This window comes from Anas acuta, chromosome 2 (assembly GCF_963932015.1).
Source record: "Anas acuta chromosome 2, bAnaAcu1.1, whole genome shotgun sequence".
Classification (NCBI taxonomy): domain Eukaryota; kingdom Metazoa; phylum Chordata; class Aves; order Anseriformes; family Anatidae; genus Anas; species Anas acuta.
The window spans coordinates 126181720-126203277 of NC_088980.1; the positions used below are offsets into that span (position 1 = coordinate 126181720).

The window sequence follows — 21558 nt, forward strand, 5'->3', positions numbered from 1 at the left end:
ACATTTGCCAAAAATTTGTAGACATGATCTACAGTGTCTGCATGGAATTTTGGTTTTGGAAATACTGAATTATTTACTTAGATAACCCAGTATAATGCTGAGAAACTTAGTCTGAACTCATGATGCAATAGCTGCACTTTTTGCAAGCAGTATGTTTCCTTACATTTATTTTATTTTTTTAACCTGACTACTGGTATCAGTGAATCAGATACCTGGAAACTTTGCAATTACAAAGATTTTAAAAGCCAATTTGCAGTATGGCTACTTTGCTTAAGAAGAACCACTTTGAGTAAACTCCAGGTTAATACATTAAACATACAAAGTATGGTTTAATTTTTATTTTCAATATGAGTGTATTTTAGTATGTTTTTGAAAGAGAAAAACTTGCATCTGTCTTTCAGCTACAAACCTATTCTTCCATATACCTCTAAAGAACAGAAAAGGTAAACATTTGTGATAAACAATAACATAGTATTTTTCTTTAACTTATCCTAAACATGCCTCTTGCTAACATGAATGCCTTCTTTTTTCTTTATTTTTTAACCAACCTAGCCAGAAAAACAGAAAAATAAAAAAACTCTAGTTTTTATATTTTGTTTGAACTGTGTATTATTTCAATGAAAGCTGATTACAGAAAAGGGAGAGAAAATCATTTTCATTTCAAATAAACTTGGTTTAGAGGAAATAAAGCCTTAAAAAGTGTGTTGGATAATACGCTTTTGGCTAAGGAAAGTGCTTGTTACTGAAAAGAAATCTCACAAGACAGAAAATGCACTTGATTTAGCTTGGAAAGTTGAACACTAAGCCTTTCTGTTTCCTATTTGTCTTTTATTCATTGCAGCATGCCTGCACATGCTTTCTGAAGGGAAAACTGTGAAGGGATTAAAGTGTTGGTTTTTTTTTTTCTTTTTTTTTTTTTCCTCTTGGTGGAAACATTTCTATTTCTTATGTAACAAAAATAGGACCTACAATCCTAAACTATTGCTTTTTTTCTTTAGTTTTCTGCTCCAGAAACAGATGCTTTGAAAATGGACAATCTTATTTTATTTATTATTTTTTAGTTTTTATTTTTAATTTGTTTGTCTTGTTCTGTTTTTAAAGTGTATTAAGTAGCCATTAAGTATTTTTAAGAAGGTGTCCCTTTCTTTTATTTCAAATTTCAGACATGGGATGTAGAATTGGAGAGATCTGCAGAGTCATGGGCTGAAACCTGCCTATGGGAGCATGGGCCTGCAAGCCTTCTTCCGTCAATTGGACAGAATCTGGGGGCACACTGGGGAAGGTAGTTTAAGACACTGTTTAATAGTATATTATCTTTTTTTTTTTTTGGAAATCTAGCAAAATGTGCTTGTTACTCTAAGGAAGAATGATAGACTTTACAGCTGTTCACTGATCTAATAGCTGTTCACTGATCTGCTGGCTTTCATAGGTACAGGCCTCCAACATTTCATGTCCAAGCATGGTATGACGAAGTGAGAGATTTCACGTATCCACATCCTCATGAATGCAACCCATATTGTCCTTACAAATGCTCTGGTCCTGTTTGTACACATTACACACAGGTATGTAGGTGGGTTTTGGTTTTGTCAGCTATGGAAAAGTACAGTCAAGACCTCCAGTTAGGTGACTGTATGATACAGGAAAACAGGAAAGGGGCTTGTTTTTATGAGACTCCATAGTTAAAAGCATTGGGTACTGGTGACATAGAGTAGGGTTGTCATACAGATGTTACATTTCTTTCACATAGTTATCACTTCCTTAACAGGATTGAGGAAAAATCTCACAATACTCAGTACTCAGTGTGTCTGCTCAGTGCACTTTGCATAATCTCATCTCTGTGCCGGCTGGCATGTTAGTACTCCTTTCTGGAATTTGCTGAAGAAACAGCATGTTTTTTGTTTTTTTTTTTTTTGTTTTGTTTTTAAAAAAAAAGTTCTCTTCATTGAATTCATCTAGTCAAACAACAGGTAAGCAGTTATAACATGTTGCTTTTACTTCAGCAGGATTTTGAAATCGCATAAGTACTAATTTATTTGGTACTTCTGAAGTTTATGTATCTAACCTGTTTTGTTTTGTTTTGTTTTTTCTGAAGGGAGCCAGTCGTGTTTTCAGTGAATGGGAAATACATAATTTTCAGATTATCATAGAATCATAGAATGGCTTGGGTTGGAAGGGACCTTAAAGATCATTTAGTTCCAACCCCCCTGCCATAGGCAGGGATGCCACCCACTAGATCAGGTTTGCCAGGGCCCCATCCAGCCTGGTCTTGGTCTTATACTAAAACCCATATAAAATAATAAAACATTTGATATGTTATTAGAAAACTTCAAAATGATTAGTTTTAAAAGATTTGTTTTCTGTTTACTATCATAATTTACCACTGTGTCAAATTTTAAGACAGAACTACCTCCATATTCTTATTTACCATTTCTGTAAAAATAACTATAATTACACTCCTCTATCATGTGCAATACCTACAATACATAGATATACTTCTTTATGTTGCTATTTCTTCACAGTACCTATCAACTTCTAAAGTTCTGAAGGAACTACACAGTTTACTTCTCTTGGATTAGTTTTGCACCTGTTATATTTGTCTACTTTGAAGATCCCCACTTTTATCTTTCAGATTATTTTGAGATCTGCAATTAAAATTGTCTCAATGGATGAATAAAGGAGCACGGCCACATTAGATTGCAATGACATAAAAGCATGTTTATTTAAACTCTGTAACTTGAATCTTTTTGATGTGTGAGTTGTTTTGTGAAAAGCTTTATGTCACATTCTCTCACTGCTGACAAGTGCCTATTCTGTCAGTCTAAGCAATCGAGATCCTTTTGGATTCTTAAATTTTAGTGAGAACTTTGGACACAATGAGAATACAGGAACGTGACATCTTGTAATGCAATGTTTTCTATTCTTTTTAATTCCAAGAACCATTTCTTCAGATAATGTGTTGTATACATTTGCTGCCATTTCATTTCATTTCATTTCATTTCATTTCATTTCATTTCATTTCATTTCATTTGCCAACACATGTTTAGAGCATTTATACATATATATATATATGTATTTTAAAATGAGAGCCGTATCTCTTGTATCAATGTAAAACTTTTCTTTCTAATAAGGATAGAACCAAGTGGACTTTTCTCTGTTTTAATTAGGTTGCTAAGACTTTTATAATAGAGGACAATTAATATAGCATGGCTTCTGTTTTGAGTTCTGTATGTTGAAGTTTGGAGATAATTTTTGTTTTATGTCAATTAGTTTTGTTTTTTACGTGCATTTCTCTTTCCTTTTCCATAGGTTGTTTGGGCAACAAGTAGCAGAATAGGTTGTGCAATTAATTTGTGTCATAACATGAACATCTGGGGACAGATTTGGCCAAAAGCAGTCTATCTTGTATGCAATTATTCTCCTAAGTAAGTTGGCTGACACCCATAAATATCTTGGGGAGTAGGGGGTGGAAAAGGTAATACTTTATGATGATCCAGGAAATAATACAAAAGGAAATTAGTTTTCTATTATTTTTTTGTACTTTTACAAAGTAGTGCTTTGTTCCCAAGGCAGCCTTGGCTGCACAAATACTCTTGTGATTTTGTAGGACTTCAGTTTTGTGGCCTGTGTTTTAGCATACAACATCAGAGAGATCTTCATTGTATTGTGATGATGATCTGTAAAAAAAATGTATCTCCCCATTGTGACCTTAAAGAATGTAAGTAAATGGTTAACATCCTATAGGATATTCACAGAATCACAGAATTGTCTAGGTTGGAAGAGACCTCAAGATCATCGAGTTCAACCTCTGACCTAACACTAACAAGTCCTCCACTAAACCATATTGCTAAGTTCAACATCTAAACGTCTTTTAAAGACCTCTAGTGGTGACTCCACCACTATCCTGGGCAGCCCATTCCAATGCTTCACAACCCTCTCAGTAAACAAGTTCCTCCTAATATCCAACCTAAAACAACTTTACGGCACAACTTTAGCCCATTCCCCCTTGTCCTGTCACCAGGTACATGGGAGAATAGACCAACCCCCACTTCTCTACCTCTTCCTTTAATGTACTTATAAAGAGCGATAAGGTCGCCCCTGAGCCTCCTCTTCTCCAGGCTGAACAAGCCCAGCTCCCTCAGCCGCTCCTTGTAGGACTTGTTCTCCAGACTCCTCACCAGCTCCATCGGCCTTCTCTGGACTCGCTCAAGCACCTCCATGTCCTTCTTGTAGCGAGGGGCCCAAAACAGAACACAGTACTCAAGGTGCGGCCTCACCAGAGCTGAGTACAGGGGAACAATCACTTCCCTAGCCCTGCTGGCTACACTGCTTCTTATGCAAGCCAGGATGCTGTTGGCCTTCTTGGCCACCTGAGCACACTGCTGGCTCATATTCAGCCGACTACCCACCAATACTCCCAAGTCCTTCTCCACGTACATCCAAGTGCTCTAGCAGGTTGCCAACCATTTCCCAGTTTAATGATATTTAATATTAATGCATTATTCATTATAGCATGTTTTTCTAATTATTTTTTTCTTTTTATTTAAAGGGGTAACTGGTGGGGTCATGCTCCATATAAACCTGGCCGACCCTGTTCTGCATGTCCCCCTAGTTTTGGAGGAGGTTGCAGAGAAAATCTTTGTTACAGAGGTATGTGCTATTTCAACAGTTATAATTGGAATGTAACCTTTTGCTTTCTTTCCTCATTATGCTTTAAAACAGTGAAATAGAATATATTATGTGTGTACCCAAACATGGGATAGGGACCTACTTTACTGTGATAAATGAGATCATGTACTATGTGATGTGTGCGGCTGAGTGTCACAAGAGGGATTGGATTATACTGAATTCCTGCTAATTTAAGTCCTGATTGAAGGCTTTTAGTACACAAAGATATAGACTTTAGCTGTATGTTATTTATTGGTCTTTCTGTAAATTATAGTGAAAGTTATGCAGTGATTTGTTTAAAGGGAAAGAGTAGCTCAGTGACATAGCCATATGCATTACTGTAAGAAAAATCAAGAACAAGAAAAGAAGACATTAATAATTAAATGAAATGACAGCTAAGTCGATTAACTCCTCACAATTTTCAAAATGTTATTAGTATTTTAGAGCATTGAATGTAAAATATTATGAAACTGCTATTTCTTTTTGTTTACTCCGTATGCGTGTAACCTAGCTGTTCCTGTTAAGAAAGTTACTCACCTATTCATATGTAAAAAAAAGAAAACAACATTGTTTCCAAGTACATTCCTTATGTTTCTTATTTAAGTAAGAAATGTAGGTTACTGATGAGTATTTCAACATTAATAACATTATGTATCAGTAAAAGGGCCTCATTTTCAGCTGTCTTTTTTTTTTTTTTTTTTTTTTTTTTACCAAATTGGATTCTTAATTACAAGCTATCTACGAACCTGGTAGAACTTTTTCAACATCTAATAAGAATATCACCTTTAATCTATTAGTTTCCTGATGGCATAAAGAAAGATACTAAAAAAGGAGCATTAGGAGCATTTTCCTACTAGAGAAATTTCTCCTGCTAGAGAAATTCTAGCATTTTTCAGCACCAGAAAGACAATTGAGTTGTATTATGAAGCTTGATCTCTTGTTATGAAACAATGGGAAGTTTTCCTTGCTTTCCTACTTACATTCAACCACCATTTTACGAAAACAAAGCCATGTTACCAAAACATGATAAGGGGGTTGTGTTCCACAAACACTGAGTTATTTCATCTGAGAAATCTTCTTTGATCATTTTCTGAAACAGAGGATTCAGAAAGGCCTTATTCTCCCCATGAACCAGAAGAGGAAACCAATGAGATTGAACGGCAACGATCCAAAGCCCAGGATGCAACGGCGCAAAGCCGGCCAAGAACTCACTCACCTTCAGGCTCTACAGGCAACGATGACAGTGAGAAAAATGAAGTAATAAGCACACAGCAAATGTGTAAGGAATTTACCTAATTTTCAAGTAGTTAACAAATTTGAACTATGTAGCATGAAATTCATTCTAGTGAAATGGCTTTTTGCTTGTTTTAGCTCAGATTGTTTCATGTGAAGTACGTCTAAGAGACCAGTGCAAAGGAACAACTTGCAATAGGTAAGGTAAATTTTACAAATTACGCTATAGTTTTGTTATAGATTACTATTATTATTAGGAAAGGCTCTATTTGTGTGTGACCTGGAACATTTCCCCTTTTTGTAATCCCAGGATCTAAGGCCAAATTGTGTTTTATTTTCTTAGGTATGAATGTCCTGCTGGCTGTTTGGATAGCAAAGCCAAGGTTATTGGAAGTGTACATTATGAAATGGTAAACATTTTAAAATCAGATTTTGTACAAATAGAATGTTTAATGAGATGTATTTTCCATTAGAATGTTAATTAAAATTGTATTAAGAATGGATTAAAATTGTATTAAGAATGGATGGCAGGGGGGTTGGAATTAGATGATCTTTAAGGACCCTTCCAACCCAAACCATTCTCTGATTGTTTGATTTTGAAGACCATAAACATTTGATGTAGGCTTTTATTTAAGATAACATCAAACTAAGTTTACATCTGCTATTCTGCGTGTATTGTCTATATGTACTTCATGTGCCTTTTACATGCACAGAAATAAAATTTACATGTCCAGATGTTAAGGTGCAACTGAAGGACAAATACAACAATTTGTGAGTACACTCATATGAATTGTTTCAGTAAGACAGTTCTACTTGTTTAAGTTTAATGCCTAGCATAATTTACCATGGAGAACTGTATAACAGTATAGGAAAAAAGCAGCTACTGTGAACAAGTATACTGTAAATGAGTGTATTTTATCTCTGAATTAAGGCAAAGGGATGTTCTCTTTATTTGAAATAACACCTAAATAGTCAACATCAAACTTAATAGACTATCTACCAAGTTTTTAGTGATACATTGCAATTAAAAACTGAATTTTTCATATTAAGTTACAATGGAAAATAGTGGTTTTGTCTGACATGGAACCGCTTTTCACATTGTTTTTCAGCAATCCAGTATTTGTAAAGCTGCCATACATTATGGCATCCTAGACAATGAAGGTGGTTGGGTTGATGTCACTAGGCAAGGAAGGAAAAATTACTTTATCAAATCTTACAGAAATGGTGTTCAGTCAATTGGGTAAGTTTCCTTAAAATTAAAATATATGGAAAGGATTTGTTATTTCATGCAAAATATATCACAGTAATAATATTCTGTTCATACTTTTATCATAAAAGGACACGTGGAAATACAGGTATTGTATCCACTATTAAATTTTAGCCAGTGTTTAATGGTGTACAGAAAAGTGGCACAATAATAATTTGTTTGTAAATGTAAATGATTTATTGTAAAAAAGTAGTACACACTGACGCTAAACTAGATTATTTTAAATGTTTTTACATTTACTGTATTTGTTATTACAAAGCTGGTAATACTCTCTATAAAATCTCTACTTACATTTTTGATAGTTTCATTACAATTCCATAATATACTTATGATATTTTGCACAAAACTTTGCTCAATTTCTGCATTGGCCAAAAACAGAATAATACTGCATGCTGTGGAAAATTAATTTGGACTTTGTACTACACTGTTCAGGTGCTTATCCAGAGACTGGTATATGAAAATAGATCCAAATACTCACTGACATGCTGAAAGCAAAACCAGAAAAGAAGTACATAAAAGTAGAGTCTCTCAGCTTGACTGCTACCATGTATAAATATCCATTAATAACTAAAGTATGCTGGAATCTAAGATACTAATAATATCTGCAAACTACACTTCACTATATCTTAATGTATTCTGGAGAGTTGTACATTGCTGTATGTTAGTGTATGTGTAATAGTAGTGTACATGCAAGAGGGTATGAGTAATACTGTATTGAAAGAAAACAGAATTATATTGAATGATGTATTTAGTTTCTGCTGTGTCTCTGTGTCTCTCTGTTCTCTGCAAACTGATTTCACATGCTGTAAAACCTGTCATAATTTCTCTTGTCAACAGATCTACGTAATTCAGAATAGAAGGAAACACTGGCTAGGTAGACTAAATTCAGAGGCCTAGAAAGCACTGTTTCAGGCATTGATATTAATTGATTAAATAATGAATTAATTGTCAATTAAGTAATGTGTTTCTTTGGGTCATCAGATTATTTGACTGTGGTTTAAATTACCCCTCCTTAAAATGAAGATGCAATTATCTCTTTTTAAAATCTTTTCGAGACAAAGAGATAAGCAAATAGATACTGATGGATTAGGAGTCAACTTTCTTACAAAAGTAGTGGTAATTAAACTACAGATTTTTTTCAAAGTGAAAGGAATTGATTTCCCATCACTTGAAATCTGTGTATTTCTATGCCATCTGAGACAAAACCATACGAGTGTCTGTTCTACAGAGCGTGTTTGGCACTATCTTCTGAGTATCAGAACACAGGAGTGAGGTATCCAAACTCATTTTTGTTTACTGTGGGTACAGATAATAATTGTATCATAGCTGACAGTAATGTCTAATTTGGTTTTGGTTTTGTGATTGAGGTGCTAGAAAAAATATGTTAGAGGCCTTATGGATTAAATACATATTACATAAATACATAGTACATAATACATAAATAAAGGACCAAGCCTATACCTTCTCTTCATCGTTTCAGCAAACTTCTGCTTCTGTGTAGCACAATAGTACATAATTCTTCGTTAAGAAGACGTAAGTGAGGAATAAGTGAAGGAGACATTGTCTCCTTCGTTAACGAAGGAGACAATGTCTTGAATTTTCTTCTATATTTACTAATAAAAAATTGACTAGCTAAAATGACATAAAAGACATAAAGCATTAAAAGATGTTATTTATTGACTATTTCCATTATTTCTTGTTTAGAAAATACCAATCTGCCAATTCCTTCACAGTCTCTAAAGTTACAGGTTAGTATTTATTTCTTATAAACTCAGTTACTTTGAATTACAGTTTTCTAAATAGCACACATTAATTGGTTTCTGTTTTACTTTATTCAGTTCAAGCTATCACCTGTGAAACAACAGTAGAACAATTGTGTCCTTTTCAAAAACCAGCCTCACACTGTCCAAGGTAAAATTCTTTGAATCTTTTATTATTACAAAGTGCTCCCATATTTTCCATCAGATAATAATTATCTGTAATTGTCATTGACAAAGGTGACAGTAAAAGCTGTAAAAGTGAAGTCATAAATGTTTTACTAACATATTTGTCTTTGGTGTAAATAGAAGGCCAGGTAAGTGAAAGATAATCTGCAGGCTCTTTTCACAAGGAGAAGCTCCTGATCTTTCTTTGCTCTCTTGTTATATCTTAGTGAAGATTTGGTTAGTCTAAACACTGTGAGGAAAGATCCATTTTTCCTTTTAATTTTCCACTATTAAATCTATGCACCTAGAGCAAAAGACATGTTATTTCAATTTATTTACCTGTAAAACAGATACAATAAAAGGAACTGATAAAAATATTTGTCACAGAAGTTATCAAATTGTTTGGGAATTTTGGAGTGAGCAAATATATTTGCAAAATGATTGAAGTATATATTGTTAAGGTCAGGTATGGTCTGCAAGTCAGTTAACTGCTTTCAGTCAAGGAAATGTGCCATTTCTTTGAAGCTTATGTTTTCACTTATTGAAAGAAGCCTATGCCTCAATATTTTGAGGAAGTAAATCTGTAACAGTTCTGAAAACCATAGATGAGTCAAAGGTAAATACTCTGTAGCATGATTTACCGCAAGCTAAGCTGGAGGTATCCACAGGAGTACTTTCATAGCAATCCTACCGCCAATACAGGAAGCAAGCACAAAGCCAGAACTGCTAGGAAAACATTGCTTCATGTAGCACTTGGGTCCGTGGACTTGTTTGGTGTTTGGCTGTGACTCCTAGCTTTCTAGCTGGAAGATGTGGAGAAGCAAGCAAAGGAGTGGAATGCAGGAATGGATGGATAAAATCTCATACTTCTCCCTTCTTTATTTTTTTCCTTAATTGAAAAATAAATAAAATAAATAAATAAAATAAATAAATGAAATAAAACTAGCTTCATTAGGAGAAAAATACAGTCTGTCTTTAAGAAAAAAGAAAAATAAAAATAGCATTAAAATGACCGATTAATTCTGATAACATCAGTTTAAGAACCTTCTGAACAGCAATGATCCATTCAAGATTCTGTGCATGTCCTTAACATAATTCTGAAAATGTAGTCTCAGGAACTACAAGCGCTAATCATCAGTAATGGCACTGATTGTAGAAGCTACTTTTTCCTTCTTGTGCCTTAACCATAAATCATCAAGTCTTCTAAAGCTTCTTTCTTGCTTCCTTCAGAGAAAAACTCTCCCTTCCAGCTGCAACAGCTTGTTTCAATGACCCATCTGATAAGACCCAAGGGCTGTGACGTGCCAGATACTGACTAGAGTGTAGATAGTATCCCAGTGAAGGATGTTTTCCTAGTGCTGCCCCAAGAAGGAAGGCTTCAGAGCTGTAAAGTCATGACCCAATTTTAATGAAACACCCTCTCAGAGTAGATCTGAGGTTTCCTATATCCTTGTAGCATATTATAATTTTCAAACACAATGCTTGCTACCTTCTATACTACACTATACTATCTTTCCGCATAGTTGTCCTGTATATATTGGAGCTATAGGATTCATGAAACACAGAAAGTTTTTTCTAAAAGATTAAGTAAATGCAGATGAATAAGGCAGACTGTGTTTTAGCAGCATTCTGATCCCCTAAAATCTCATTACTTTCCAAGTTTCTCCATTTTATCTATAGATGTTAAGTGCTCACCCTCACGATAAGTTGCTAAATTTCTTTAATCACCAGCTCATCAGCACCGTAACAGGTCTTCATTCATGTATGCATCTCCTGAGAAAGTATTCAGCTATACTGTTTGGATAGAATGCTGTCAAAACAGATAATGATACGCTGGCTTTTCTACTGTCCTCGCATATGTTAAATGAAGAAATGACCTGCTTATCTAAAAGGAGGAAGAAGACCAGACCTGTTGAAGAATGTTTTCAAGCACTTTATTGTGAACCACAAGTTACATCAGCAATGCTTTTCAGTCAATAGTAACCAAAGCTCAAAAACTGATAGCCTTTTAGCGTCAGTATGTATGTCTGTATGCGTCATCAAATAGATTGATACTCAATAATGCTGATGTTGAATATATTATATAGTAATACTCTAATATCATTGTTCCTGAGTGTGCTTTATTTTCCATATTTCAGGGTGTATTGTCCTCGTAACTGTATGCAGGCAAATCCACACTATGCTCGAGTAATTGGAACACGAATTTATTCTGATGTAAGTAATGTGATTTTCATTGCATTATATAATGAAATATAAAGTCCTATGACAAGCTATAATGTAAAGATAATACTATCATGTAAATATCAATTTTTCCTCCACATGCAGGTTTTTTTAGACCTAATATCAGAAAAAAGATGTGCTATAACAGTATTTTCTGAAGTGTTTTGTCAGAGACTTCCATTTAAGTACTCAGCCGCTGATGATATGGAATTTTTATTAAAAACTCATTCTAGATTTCAGCAATTTCTGGATACATGTTTTCAGTTTTTGATCAAAATTCCCATTGATTTGCTCAGTATTGGCAATGTATACTCATCAGCCATCTAATACAATGATCAGAGGGCTGGAACAGCCCCCTTTCTTTCTCCCATGAAGAAAGGCTGAGAGAGCTGGGGATGTTAAGCCTGGAGAAGAGAAGGCTCCAGGGAGACCTTGTTGCAGCCTTTCAATACTTAAAGGGGTCTTATGAAAAGGATGGAGAGGGACTCTTTACTGGGGTAGATAATGATAGGACAAGAGGGAGTAGTCTTAAAGTAAAAGAGTAGTCTAACCTCTAGATTAGAGATTAGAGTAAAAGAGTAATTTCTAAAAAAAAAATTAAAAAAAAAAATATTAAAAAAAAGTAATTTCTAAAAAAGAGTAATCTCTAATCTCTAGATTAGAGATTAGGAGGAAATTCTTCACTGTAAGGGTAGTGAGGCACTGGAACAGGTTGCCAAGAGAATATGGATGCCCCATCCCTGGAGGCGTTCAAGGTCACGCTGGATGGGGCCTTGGACAACCTGATTTGATGAGTGGCATCCCTGCCTATGGCAGGGGGGTTGGAACTGGATGATCATTAAAGTCCCTTCCAACGCAAGCCATTCCATGATATAAACCCTTGCCTTTTAGACCCTAATGTAAACAAAGCTTCTTTCCAATTAACCAAAAATTATTCTGAAAATATATGTCAACACTCTCATTGTTTTGGATATTTCTTATCATTGTAGATCATTTTAGATAGCTAAATATTTGAAGAAGGATTTTGATATATTTGAGTAAAATATCTCACAGTTATATTATTGTGAAAGACTAATACTGCATTTTTTTCAGTCTTTTTTTTTTTTTCTCTGCTTTTTCGTCTCCCTTTGGAGAAGCCACTATGTAGTGGCAGTGAGAGCAGTTCACATTTTTACCAATAAGCTGCATGGTGGAACTCTATCTGTCGTACAGAGTAGTATGGTGCCCAGCTGGGTAGGATGATGATTTTCAGTATTTTCTACCTCTTCGAAATATGTGAAAATAGTATGCAAACAATTGTTCATCATTATTTTGCAACTAACTAGTGTTCAGTAGATTGCTTGTATAATTTGTGTCCCTGTCCTCTGTGCATGAGAAGCTCTTCCAGTTCAGTAAGCAACACTAATCTATGCCTGTGCAACTGGGTTCTTAATGTGCATAAGAGGGGAGTGAAAATAGTTTCAGTGATAGTTAATTTTGTCAAACACAGTTTTCTTCCAGTTCTGAGGTTGCAGTGAATGGTAACAGCTAAATTTTCCCTGTGAGACAGAAGAGATTATGTTGTGGGAGAAAGAAGACCTATTTCTGTTTAATTTATACAGGAGAAAATCTCATATTTGCTTTGGCTAGAAAAGTCCCAGCTTACTTTAATTAGTATTAGAGAGTTGTGCTTTAAAATGATTGTAGATATACTGTCTCATTATTCATGTCCATTGTATAGAAATGTGTGCAGCCATACTGCTTTTAGGAAAAAATGGACATAAATACAGGTAAGATACAGGGATGGGAGTCTTCCTATTAACTTCAGATGTTGAGAGAGTAGATATCCACACTGAAACTGGACATCTGTGTTATGTTTATAGCAGTTTGTAGTAGCAGTGGTAAAAGAGATGAATAGGCAAAGCAGAATTCATTTGACCTTTTATGAGTATCTCCTTCAGTATGGGATGAATAGCCTACTAGATCTGTCAATTTCTTTCCGTTTCCTACAGAAGTGTCCTAGGGCACCTAGCTAAGATTTAGACAGACACATCCTATTTATATGTTCCCATTGGTACTATTGGCTTTATGTGATTTTCTACAGTTTCTTTGTTTCTATCATTTAAATTATTTTAAAGATAAGATCCTTTTTATTGGAAATTTCACTATGCAATATGACTGTATATTTTGTTCATTCTATCTTATAACTGAACTAGTTTCAGGATTATAGAGAATATTTAACAAATATATCCTCTTTTTCAGCTTTTCATGTATTAATAGATTTGTCTGAAGATACAGGGAATTCATTTACCCACTTGTCATAGCAAGCATATTGCAAATTGCAATTTTGTGGAATCTACTTGGTGAATTCCACAAAATCTATGGTGGATTTTTTGTGATGCTATTTCATTAAAAAACAAACAAACAAGCAAACAAAAAACAACACATATGTATGTATGTACAAATAACATGCACATGACTATTTATTTGCACTAGTACTTAGGCCACTTGCATTCAGTAAATGTACAACAATATTTATTAAATAAAAACAAATAACAACAGATGTCACATCAAAAACATATGTTTACAAAACCATTTCTGCAGTATTCATGAGAATCTAGATAAGCATTTCTGTATCTAGCTTTGGTCTGATCAGTCATTCATTCTTATATTCATTAATATTTTACTGCTACTCCTTTATCTGTTCTCTGATTTGTAGATAGTGCCCCACAGAACTTTTATCCTATCGGTTCTCCCACCCTTTTCTTTTAGCTTTGAGATTGCAATGACTGTTTGTATAAGATTTATATTGTATGTATTTATCATGCTGTTTTCATAGGAGGCAGCATTTTCCCAAAGACAACCACTTTCTAGTAGCAGTAGCTCTACATTGTGAGTGTTGATAGAGCAATTCTACAAAAAAAAAAAAAAAAAAAAAGAATCTACTTTTGGTGGTTACCTATCAGCAAAAGTCTTTTATCTGAAAAAATTATGGAGTTTTATCAGCTCATACCATCTGAGGATTTTGAATTTTTGTTTCAATAACCATATGCGGAAATATTTCCCTACCTCTTGTGCGAAAACTTTCATAGTTCTCTGCTGTAGTGAAATATGATATAAAACTACTATTAAGTAGTTCTATAGTTCTGCAAGGCTGAGGGAGAAAGGCTTGTGGTTTGCAGAGTACTGCTATGGTGTGGTAGATATTTGGTATTTTGCTGAGTAGCTAAAGAAGGAAAATAATTAAGCAGCTTGGTATTCAGATTCTATGACCTGTTAAATACTAATGAATGTCAGAGGGTTCACAGCACAGCAATAAAGCAGAGTCGTATAATGTTGCATGAAATGTTTATGTTACCTTAAAATACTGCCTTATATATCCTTCAGGGTGAGTTCACAAAAATTAAACAAACAGACCCAAATCTTTGAGAACACTTGCAGAAAGTGTTATGAGGCTGCTAATGTAAAATTATCAATAATATACTGAATTCTGTGATAGACAGAGATTTGAAATCCTATTCAGTTTAAATTAAGAGGAATTTTACCTTAACAGTTCTGGGAAGTGTGATCAGGGTGGTGAAACATTACTGAGTAGTAAATGTTACGGCATCAATATTGGGATCTGATTCGATTTAGATGAAGCCAATGGAAAGTTCTTGAAAGCTCAAAGCAGATAAAACTTCCTCAAAAAAAATGTGATAAAGCTATATGGATTTATTCATTGGTATACATATAACTCATATTTATGAATTTGTACTCATTTAATTGTTCATATATTCATAAGGTATGCACATTTGTGGATACCTTATGAGCAGATGAGCCAGGCTCCAGGCTCATCTGTAAAGCAGCATTAGAATATCAGTTTATTTTTCATCTGATAATCATCTCTTGATTTGACCTCTTCAACCCCATTTTTCTGACCTCATCTTTTTCACATATCCCATGTAAGCATCTTGCCTTTAGGTTTAAAATGTTTTACATTAGCCTAACCATCCAGTAATCAATTGTGGTACCAACTCTAGCAATGACTCCACCCTATACTGGAAATAGTTTCTAACAAGAAGTCGGCCTCTTTTGTCATTCTACCTCCATTGTTTTATCTTTACTTTCTTATGCATTTGATCATAAACTTCCAAATAGCATTAAAGTAGTCATTATTTTAGCCACCCTCAAATGTAATTATGAAGGTATCGTCCTTTCTAGTGATACACAACAAGTGCAGTGGTTATTATTACAGAGGTGACAAACTGTGATTTTTATTTTACTCTGTTGTACGTCTAGCTTGCTTTATATCTCCAATGTGAATTGAAAACTAAATTGCTACAATATTATAGTACTAGCAATTAATAGAGTTCTTCTAATTCTTCAGTGTAGTTAAATGCTTGTAAATCTTGTCTTTTGTTTCCTTAGACTGTAATCCTGTATTTGCAGGGACTATTTATATTCCTGTATATTAGACATTGTACACAAGCAGTATTATCTTTAGGTACTCCCATAATATGAGTACATAAAGGATGCTGTAATCCTAAAAATAAGGTGACTACTACTGTTCAGGATATAATGAAGGTCTGGCAGATTAGGGAGGAAGAGTTAAAGTACAAAGGAGCATAAATAGTATCCCTTCTGGCATGTTCAAAAGCAGCTGCCAGCAGGGTGAAGAGAAAAACTCTGAAGTGTCTTTGCTAAACATTCTTTGCATAAACAGGTTCAAATCATTATTCTCAGAAATATTGTATCATTAAAAGACAAACTATATAACATCAAAACTAGCAGCTTCTGTGGTTGAAATAGGAGTAGGAAAACCATTGCTATTTTAAGTTCCTGTTTTAAATAGCATTGAGATTACAAATTAGCTACAGGAACAGATATAAATTATTCCAATTATAACTGGAAGAAATGCAACTCTTGTTTAAATAGTCGTCTGTGTAACCAGCTATTGATATTTGTATTGGCTTAGTTTTTAAGGTTGATTGAGGAGAGACCTATTCCAGTGAAGGCTTTTCTTTTTTTCCACAGAACAACTTGGTTTTAAGTGGACATTTACTGTAGCTGGAGCTATGTTTTGTAGTGCTGGGTATTGAAGTAGATTGGGACATACATTATACACTAAGAAGTTTCATACTTCTGGCAATTGTTTTTTTGCATGCTTAAAGAGTAGTGGAGCTCTACAAGTTTAAATCAATTATTTTAATCAACATTCTCAAGATTATCACTGAACTATCCTTCTATAAATATTATTTATGCTACATATTTTCATGACAAGACATTAGTGGACAGATTTTAGGTTTCACATAGATGAAACTGCTGTTAATTTCACGGAGAGTTTTGCCTGAGTAAAACTAAGGAATAATAGCTTAGGATTGTTTTAGATCTCTTTGTTTTGTTTGATGCTTATATTACAATTTTAATATAATAATTTAAATATAATTAGCTTTTAATATTGGCCCATGTCAATGTAAGAAATTCTAATGTTCCCTTGAACATTATGGATAATTTCACTGCTGTTTGAGATTCTTGAGCTGGAGATAAAATTATTACAGTCAATTTTTAGGGAGAACATCTCTTCCTAGAAACATACCACTGCAGTATGCTTTTGCTGTTCTGTTGTTCCAGTACTTGACTCTGGCTGGAGATTAAACTGAATCTCCTGATCTATAATAATTTTGGTTTGGTTTTTACTGCCTCTCTGCTGTTGAAGTGATGGTGGATAAAGCCTTTCATTTTGAAAAGCTCAAGAATGTGAACAGGTCCTTGAACTGAAATAGGCTGAAATAAATGATTTTTGAATCACACTGTAGAAGATCATTGAATAGTGGTATATTCCTATAAACTGGCATATGAATCTGATTTAAGTACTGTAAAGATTAATAAAATCAGTCATGTGATGACTGTAATTATTTTACATTTCCTATAATTTAGCTTAGGCATCTTTATATTAGTTTTCTTCTAAACAATTTTGAAATAAGAGAATGAATGAAAACTAAACTTACCCTCTTTCTTTCTTAGATATCCAGTATCTGCCGAGCAGCTGTACATGCTGGTGTAGTCCGCAACCAAGGTGGTTACGTTGATGTTATGCCTGTAGACAAAAGAAAGGTGTACATTGCTTCCTTTCAAAATGGGATATTTTCAGAAAGGTACAGAGCCCATTTTCGAAGATGACTGTTTACCCTTCACCTCAATAAGGTTTACAAAGTATTGTATTATGTATCTTTGTACCTGGGGCAGTGCTAGAAACCCAACAAATAGGCCAACTTGGGTTATTTACAGAGCTTGTGTAACAGCTGCAGTGACTTTGGAGAGGCTGTGGTACAAGAACTGCTTGCCTCTTCTAAGCTTGTAAATCTTTACTCTAAAAAGCTTCTTATAAAAAACAAACAAACCAAAAAAAAAAAAATGCTCTTGTTTATTCTTTTGCTTATGTTGCAACTAACACAATATTTGATAAGAAAATCACTTCTGGTTTCTTTGGCAAAACACCAAAGAATGTTTATATTAACGTCAGTGATCTATTCTGTCTGAGAGGATCTGCAATGAACAGATCATTACAAATTTACATAGAGTCAAATCAGTGAACCTGGTTCATAAATGATATTCACAAAACATTAAACATTTTTTTTATTATTTTCTATTTTTAATGGTTTTACTGTATTCAGTATAATCAATATCAGTATTCAATATCAGTATTTTTCTGAAAGACATGGAAGTGGTGTGAAAGTTCATTTACTTATACTCAGTGTATTAGCATCCTCTATGATGATAACACATGGCTACATGTTGCAGTTCAAATGTAATTATTTAAAGAATGCTACAGTTTCTATAGGAAGAAAAATAAATGGCCTTAAAAAAAGCCCTTGTGCCACTCTTTCTGTCTTGCAAAGCTAAGAATGTTACCTCTAAAACCAATAAGTTTGTGTGGGAAAAATCTAAAAGAGTATCTTTAGAGAACTTGGATGTAGGAGAAAAAGGATTTTTTCTTATTTTTATTTTATTTTATTTTATTTTTTTGGGAACATGCCCCTTTACTTCATAAACCTTTATGCAAATTTAGAAACTTTTAAAATACATCTTTCATTTGCTTCATGAATAACCCCATTTTCCCTATTAATGTCCATTTCCCTCAGAAAGAGTGGTTCCTTACTGACACTTATGTTCTCCACCTAAATCTCCTCACTGAGAAGAAAAGGAATCAAAAAAAAAAATGTTGCAAATTTAATCATTATTTGTACTTTACCATCCCAATGAAGCCAAAGTCAATGGTTAGGAGAGCAGTTCCATGCAAGTTTTCTGTGAAGCTGAAAAATTGTAATGAAGATTGCAATGCCAGTGCAGACACCATATTCTTCTTTATTTTTGTTCTGTTTTCCTTTCTTAAATAGGTCTCATATATGTTTTGCAAAATAGAAAATCATGACACCATTAAATATGAAATGTTATATTTTTGTTGTATAAAATAAACCATATTCTACCAAATCTCTCCTTTTTTTTTTTTTTTTTTAATTTCTTTTAAAGCCATTTAGCCATTCAGAAGGCTATCAATATTTTAAATATATTTCCTTTGATTTGCAAAATATAAATTCTCTTTAGAAATACGTGCAACCAGTGAACGAGTAATCTCCAGGGTCTAAAAATTATATCTGAATATAGTTATTATATAGAATTATATAGAATTATATAGAATGGCCAACATAAGATGCATGCTTTCTCTTTTCCCCCCAAACTTTTTTGAAGAGTTTTGCTTTATTATTTAAAGCTTAATTCTTTTAATTAGAATCAACCTAAGATTTATTGAAATTTTTGTGTTACAATTTGCTCTCAATAATTTTCTTTGAAGAAAAATTAATATGAAAGTTTGGTAATTTAAAAAAAAAAAAAAGTAGTAAAAGTTATGAGTAGTAGACACAGGAAATGTTGCAGGACCCTAGAACTGTATTTAACAATTCAAAAAGAAAAGTCATTGGAGTGTCAGTCTTAAAAATAACTCCAAGAATGTTTTTTGTGTTTCAGTTTACAGAATCCTCCAGGAAGCAAGGCATTCAGAGTATTTGCTGTTGTTTGAGTCTAGCGAGAAGAATGTAAAACAGGCAAGTGAAAACAGAACACTTGGAAGAGAATAATAGAGGCCATTTCTTGTAATTTCTATAATTTGTATAAAGCTGTAACATTCTTGTACAGAATATATATGCTGCTTTCCACCAAAAAAGTTTAAATTACGTATATATCTTAATGAAAATATCTGTAAAAGTAAACATGGGAGAAAAATTCAGTTGAAAATGTATATTGATATATAACAATATTTTGAATCCTGTGTTAATTATTGCTATATTTTCTTAGCAGTTACTCTTATACAGTTAATTCAAAGCTCATAAATGTTCTGTTTTCTTTATGATATTATTATATTTCAATATGACTTTTTTATAATATTGTATGGTGCTTTATATATGCCACTAACAGTAACCTTAAAACTATACCATAGGGAGGCCTGAGTTTTTATTTCCAATGTACATAAAAGAAGCCATCCTAATAATTCAGTATAATAAATCATGCCTTAAAGTGAAATAAATATCTATATAACTTTTTGATGATTTACAGTAGCATTAGCCATGCGAGCGTTAATGAAGAGCTAGACTGTTTTCAATTTCACACTAATCGTAACAAGTACAAATACCTATTTTAAAATAAAATAGAAAACATGGAGAAGTCCTGGGTCGTATTAGTATGTTTTCATCTGAAGAAGTATTTCAATGAGAGTGGTCCATTCATGTTTGTTATTTCTTAAATATTTTAAATAAAACATTTATTGGATGCTGATGAGCTCTTTAGTTCAAGTACCCAATTCATTTATGACCCAGTCCTTCACATGTATTCACCTACCTTGAGATGGGAGATTGAGTGAGACGTGTATAACCTTGGAGGATCTGAGTCTAAAAGAAAATTTTCATATTGAGAAGTCAAGTAACCTGAAATTAAGAAATTTCATCAGATATACAGTGCAGTTCTGCACACATATGTGCTTTACTTCTACCATGTGACTCATTCAATTTACCAAAATTGGGTTTCAGTAAAACCATAGATTTGTACACATGTATAATGATTTGTAAGCTTGTGGGCTTAAGATGTACATGGTATCCGTATACTATACAAAATTGTGAGGGTAAATGTTTAAGAAAATGAAAATGGTAACAAAGGCTAACCTTGCTCCTCATGACCTGGCAAATACTCCTGCAGGCCAGGAAGTACAGTGGTATGGAGCCCATTGACAATAATGTCATTTGTTGCTTCACCATTTAAAAAAATTCATTTATGGTGAACAGCCTTGTGCATTAATTTTACCATATTATGGTATATGAAGAACATGTAATGGTGATACTATGTTTCTTTCTATGAAAAGTGTGTTGTGCTTTAAGACTGAAAAGCTGTTAAACTTTATTTTTGTTATTTTTTTATTTCTGTTGTTGATTATATTTCCTTTCAACTTGTAAACTGATTCATATTCTTCATATTTCAAAATATTATATTCTGCCTTCTGTTTTGCTACATGTACTACCTCATGTAGTTAGGCAAGCTCTGTTAGTTTTTTAATCTGTTTTGAATAAAATTAATTTACATAATAAGAGTATATTTGACAGACATTATTGTTTAATTGTTTGCCCTGACTCAAGAATTAGAAATAGCAAACACAAAGTTTTCTTTTTTTTCTAAATTAAGTGTTGCAAGTGGTAGGACCAAGCAGCAGACGTAATCTGAAGTTTTGAAAGCTGTAGAGGCAGCATAGGTACACAACTTCTATTAATTACATTAGGAGTTTTATGAAGTCTTCCAGTCATTTTTCAAGTTCTGGCCAGGGTATCTGGGAGCAGATTTCTTTCTCATTTTAATGGGCAATTCTGTCAGAAAGTGACTGTAAAAAAGCAAGCAAACAAACAAAAAAATGCCACCTTTTTCCAGTTCTATACAGCTCTTTCCTCTTCTGGTAAATGTTGATAGTGTGAAATGTTTCTAGTTAATTTGTTGGAAGCAAGCACTTTAAAGCTCATTCCTACTTTGCCTCATAAGACTAATGGTCAATTTGGAAGTTCTGGTTGGGATATATGTCTAATTGGTGAGCGAGACAAAAAGTCTTTGTGTAAACCCTTTTTTTTTTTTTAAGGTGGTGACAGGGAAGAGAGCCACTATAAGAAGTTTTATATACCTTGAGCAGTACTATCATTAACCGCTGTTCAGAAATGAAAACGTAGCACAGGTAGACTATGACTGTGTTAGAATTCC

The 21558-nt window shown here is 33.6% G+C and overlaps 1 protein-coding gene and 1 long non-coding RNA gene across 4 annotated transcripts in view; one reads left to right on the forward strand and one right to left on the reverse strand.

Moving 5' to 3' along the window:
- The window catches only part of CRISPLD1 (cysteine rich secretory protein LCCL domain containing 1), a 40798-nt gene extending 20695 nt beyond the window's left edge, over nt 1-20103 (forward strand). For both annotated transcript variants that reach the window (XM_068672123.1, XM_068672124.1), the window contains 13 exons: nt 1164-1282; nt 1430-1562; nt 3307-3422; nt 4547-4647; nt 5765-5944; nt 6037-6097; nt 6242-6308; nt 7008-7138; nt 8870-8913; nt 9004-9076; nt 11229-11304; nt 17296-17426; nt 19297-20103. In XM_068672123.1, the coding sequence (XP_068528224.1) occupies nt 1164-1282; nt 1430-1562; nt 3307-3422; nt 4547-4647; nt 5765-5944; nt 6037-6097; nt 6242-6308; nt 7008-7138; nt 8870-8913; nt 9004-9076; nt 11229-11304; nt 17296-17426; nt 19297-19348 (1284 nt within the window). In that variant the 3' untranslated portion in view covers nt 19349-20103. The remainder of the gene's footprint in view (nt 1-1163; nt 1283-1429; nt 1563-3306; nt 3423-4546; nt 4648-5764; nt 5945-6036; nt 6098-6241; nt 6309-7007; nt 7139-8869; nt 8914-9003; nt 9077-11228; nt 11305-17295; nt 17427-19296) is intronic.
- LOC137851206 (uncharacterized) lies at nt 7320-20250 on the reverse strand. 2 transcript variants are annotated; one of them, XR_011093058.1, is made up of 5 exons: nt 20164-20250; nt 18524-18584; nt 17280-17368; nt 9732-9979; nt 7320-9394 (listed from the first exon to the last, which is right to left on the reverse strand). It is a non-coding gene; the product is annotated as an uncharacterized lncRNA (long non-coding RNA). The 2 variants fall into 2 exon arrangements; XR_011093057.1 differs by having other exon boundaries at nt 7320-9979.
- Between the last annotated feature and the right edge of the window lie 1308 nt (nt 20251-21558).